Below are 5,000 nucleotides of genomic sequence, written 5' to 3' on the forward strand. Positions count from 1 at the left end.
TCTGCTGTCATAAATTAGAGATGTTCATCTTTGGAGAACAAGCGAGCGTTTGAATGTGACGTGTAGCCCTTGTTTGTTTGCTCTGAAGTCATGTTTAATTTCAGAGGTTTAACAAGATTTTCCGTCTAATAAGGGTCTAAGGATGAGTTCGTGTGTAGTTGTGTAGTTTTGGCCATGTGGCTGCACACCTGTGACTCCCTGTGGCCTTTCACGTTTTGATAATTGTCTGAAAATGTTAAAGTGGTGCCAGTCGAACTTGGCCCTAGGTGATCAAAGTGCACAAGGCACACACTTTAGTAGAGCTGAATCACAAGTGAGTCAGTTGTCTTTCATGTTGTGTGTGTGAGGGTTAAAACCACGTTTGAACTGATCCACAGGTAATTAAGGTACCAACGTAAGAAAGTCAGGGCTCACCAGTGAAGCACACAAATCTGCAGCCTACTTCTTAGCAAAACTAGGCTAAACTTTTAAAACATGGTCTATCGAGGCATCACTAGACAAGATAAGCAAATGTTTAAGAACATCTTTTGATCTCATCTCTTCATGCTCTTGCTCACACAGAGGCGTCTCTCTGCATCAGTCTGTTTGAGCGAGGCATTCTGGGTAGTCAACAGGGACAGAATTGCATGCAGACCTAAATAATCCCACTATGTGTGAGATGCTGCTACACGTCGGTTGAACGCTGATTAGTTAGTAGATGAAAGGGGCAGAAAATTGTCTTTCATCACGAAAAAGGGCAGAATGTTAAAAACCAGAAACGTACAAGTGTGTGTGTGTGTGTGTGTGTGTGTGTGAAGATGTACAGCGCTGCTCTGTCAGGTCCCGTTGTATTCAGGTCTCATCCTGCCAGCCTGCTCTCTTAAAGGGGAGCTGGGCACAATTAGCTGTTAGCATTACCCTGCAGAATTAAGCCAGGGCCGGGATCCCCCGGGGAAATTAAAGATCCGCCAAATCATTAAATCACAAGCTAAACATTAACAGCCATTTGCATTTTTATCGCACCTGAAAAGAATGTGCCAGGTCCATTATCTCTGAGAGACAGCGGAGGGGACTCCTTATTTGTTATTGTAATGTCGCCCCACTTGGAGACACAATGGCGGTTATATACGGGGACAGACGCAACAGAGCACAAGGCTTTGCTTTCATGCTTGTGTTTTTGGAGTGTTATGATTACAAATTTGAACAAGGCTGGCAGAGGATACAGTGACTTGTTTGTTATGCAAATCCCCTCCTCATTCATCGCTCCCCAAAAATAAACACAGCCGAACAGATGACAACTTGCAGAGGGGCTCAGCTGAGCAGCATCGGCGCTTTGGTTGTTGACAGGTTCTTTCTGTCTTTTAAGACGTCAGATGTAAAACAGAAAAACTACATTTTATCAGCTGAAATTAGTCACTTTTAACTCGTAACTGAAAAACTAAAATGTGAAAATGTTCTCACTTTTTACCAATTAAAATTTTTAAATGACAATATTAAGTTTATTTTAAACATAATTACAGATAATGTCAAATAAATAATTTTCTCAGAATTTGTTAAATCTAAATAATGAAATCTAAATGTAAGTAAGTGATTTTAAAGGAGCAATATGTGAGAATTCTACAGGGGAAAAAAAATTAAAAACAGACTCATGTCTCATTCATGCTGGAAGAAAGGTTACATTAAACCAGATTTCATTCTCAGGGGGGTTGTTAGGTTTTTCTCCTGTCAAAAAAGATGAAGGACATGTCATTACTGTTTACACTCTGTGAATTTGTGAGGTTGCCAAGTCTGTGCCGAGCTAACACTGCTATGCCGGCCTTTTTAATTTGACACAGGCAGGCAAAAAGCTCCAGAGTTGATAAAAGAACCAAAGCCAGTAAACAGGAGCGACCCAGCGGTTGTTTCTTGTACCCCTGAGAAGTCACGGCATGTTTTTCTTACTCTAATATCGGGTGTAGCAGGATAAAGGCTAATGCTGAGCCAACAATGCTAATGTTGAATTAGAATCAAATAGATGGCTCTAAAAATATCTCATGCTACTTTTTCTTTTACCAACAGCTTGATATTACAGTGGTGTTTGTGTGAAGTGAATAAAAAGACAATTGTGGTGTTTTACTTCCTCTAATTAGTCATTCAGATCTATAACAGCTAGCTAACAGCAAGACAATAGTTTTTGCCTGCTTCTGAGTGCCAAAAGACTGATTTAAGTCTGTTTTGATTGCTTGCACCTGTTGTACATTAAAAAGTATTTTTATGTCTTTTATGTCTGACTGTTTTATCTTATTTTTATGTTGTTTGTTTTTATATTATATGCATGTTGTTCTTTGGTGTAAAGCTAATTATGTGTCTTTTGCTGCTGCCTTTTGGTCCAGATTGTCGTTGTAAATAAGAATGGGTCCTCAGCCAACCCATCGGGTTAAATAAGGGTTAAATAAAATTAATTTAATTAAATAACAAACAGCAAACAACCACATTTCCTCTAATGCCTGAAAAATATTACCGTAATAAGTGTAATACGTGCTCCCCACTGTAAAACACCCAAGAGCGTCGACACCAGATATGACTATGTTTTTACATACTTATCAACTTAGTGTGTATGATTCGTGTTTGCTCGACATCATCTAGAACTTTCTGGTGCTGGTCTGTAACTGGTAACAGTAACACATTTGCTTAGAGAAATGGACTGCAGTAGCCAAATTTGACCACAGGAGGTCATTCTTACATATTGCATCTTTAAATTAAAAATGAAGCTAACATGCATATTCAGATTTCTGCAAAACAGAAATAGCCGTGATTTAAGAGGGGCGAAGGAATCCCCTATCTAAGGTCTCTGTACAGGTAAGATTTAGTGAGTCTGTTTAAATGTGGATCAGTTATTGATTTACAAGTAAAATCCAGAGACGAACACCGATAAATGATCCATAAATGAACACATTCACTCGTACCTGCCGTGGGACTCTGAGAACTTAGCTTCAACCCATGTTTATGTCAGGAGACTGTTTCTAGTTGAAGGAAATTTTAATTTTAATTTAGGCAAAATTGTAAATTTTAAATTAAATAATTAGATTTAGTTTGTTTTAGAAATATTGAGTTCAGATTTTAAACCTTTTACGTGGATTTGACAGGTTTGGACTAGAATCTTATTATTTGAGTTTTAATTAGAATAAAATAAAAGTACTATTTTATGTGATTAGATTCAACTCAAAGTATTTAGATTTCATTTCATATTAGTAGATTTGTCTCTTAAAATTTAGATAATTTTATCTGAATGTTAGGATTTAATTTAAAGTACATTTTATTTAAATCTGGTTCTAAATATTTGATTTGATTTTGTACATTTCCATTTGATCATTCATATATGATTCTAATGATTTAGCTTTATGTGTAGATTTTGTTTTCCCTTGAAGATGAATCCGGTGGCAGACATTTGGGACCGGCATGTGAGTGCTGTGAGACATGAGAGGGGAGGTGAATCTTGATGAGCTGACTTTGCCGACTTTCTTCCTCTCTGCTCTGCAGGTGAGCGGGATGTGTGGACACGCCACTCAGCGGGCCTCTCGCTCCGTCGAGTCCCCCCCTCCTCCACCCCTTCCTACACGCCCTCTCCCTCTCCAACCTCCCGCTGCCTCCTCCACTCGTGACGCTCAGCCCTCGGACTCAGATGAGACTCTGGCCGGTCTCCGCAGGTGAGGAAATCAAAGCCTGTAATCCAGAGTGAGACCGTTTCACGTGCAGGGGGTCGATATATGTCTGACATAAAAATATTGACCACGGCTCTGTGGTTTTACTGGTGACACTTTCTTTTCTCCACTTGAGGCATAAATGAGCTGTGTAATAATTACTCAGCAGGGTGTCTGGCTTCAGCAGCAGAGGAGCATGATTAATGTCAATTAGGAGCAGACTCTGCTTATTCTGGCCTCTTGTAATCTCCCCTTCTCATGGGGGATCAAATCAACTTGTTATTAGACCAAATTCTTTCTTCTAATCTCCTCCTCCTTCTCTTTCTATGTATGACAGGTTTGCTCTTTGTGTCTGTGTCCTCAGGGAGTTTATAACCAGCCTGAAAGGCTTCAGCTCCTTCTACAGCGGGCTCGGGGAGGCACTGTGCAGCCGCGAGCCTGCACCAGCCAACCACTCCCTCTGCTGGAATGGGCAGGAGATGACAGACAGGTAAACAAAACCATCTCATTTGTCTGGAATTACAGATATAAAACACATTCCAGACCATGCATGCAGCCCCCGGACGGCCTTGGACCACACCCACGGAGGCTTGTGGGTTTTATTGGTTTCTAAATCATTTATAGTCGACTCTGCAACTTGATTTCACTCCAGCATCACATCGAGGAGTGTAGGTGACTTGAAGGGTAAGTTTTCCCAGAGCTGATGAGCTCCACTGACTGTGTCCCTCCCACCCCCGCTGACAGTGAGAGTAAATCTTGACTTTGGCTCTATGGGATGTTATTAATGTCAAACACGCTTCCACCCCTCTTCTCGCGTAGTTAATTGTCATTTCGATCTTTCGTTGCTCCCTCGTACAGCAGCTCTCGGGCACCCTGCAAATCATGTTTGCTCTGCTCAGAATTGAACTTGACCTCTCTCCTTTTTCAGATCTACCGAGCACAACTTCTCTCACTTCTTTTGTCCCCTGCCTCGGGGAGTCAAGGAAGTGGGCAGTGTTGTTGTGCAGGCTAGCACACGTGTGTTTAATAACAAAAATAACTACATATTAACTGCTCGACAGATTTTCCAGAAACAAATCATCTGGCGTTCATCTGCAACTGATTGGCATTTGAAGTCAATTCAATTCAAGATGGCTGATATGTCTAATTAACATTTGTGAACACAGAAACGGCTATGACTCAGTTAATTTCACAAACATTTAACTAAATCCCAGAGTGCTACTGGCTGGAAGACATTTTCTACACATTTCGGGGGCATTAAAGGTGCAATATGTAAGAATGAAGTAAGAAGGACACCCTGTGGTCAGATTTGGTTACTGCAGCCCATTTTTATAAATAAAA

The 5,000-nt window shown here is 40.6% G+C and overlaps 1 protein-coding gene across 3 annotated transcripts in view; it reads left to right on the forward strand.

Moving 5' to 3' along the window:
• The window catches only part of gpc3 (glypican 3), a 262,295-nt gene that overhangs the window by 185,077 nt on the left and 72,218 nt on the right, over positions 1-5,000 (forward strand). For all 3 annotated transcript variants that reach the window (XM_054738126.2, XM_070550394.1, XM_015950414.3), the window contains exons 4-5: positions 3,499-3,665; positions 4,024-4,149. In XM_054738126.2, coding sequence (XP_054594101.2) covers positions 3,499-3,665; positions 4,024-4,149 — 293 coding nt within the window. The remainder of the gene's footprint in view (positions 1-3,498; positions 3,666-4,023; positions 4,150-5,000) is intronic.

This window comes from Nothobranchius furzeri, chromosome 1 (genome assembly GCF_043380555.1).
Source record: "Nothobranchius furzeri strain GRZ-AD chromosome 1, NfurGRZ-RIMD1, whole genome shotgun sequence".
Classification (NCBI taxonomy): Eukaryota; Metazoa; Chordata; class Actinopteri; order Cyprinodontiformes; family Nothobranchiidae; genus Nothobranchius; species Nothobranchius furzeri.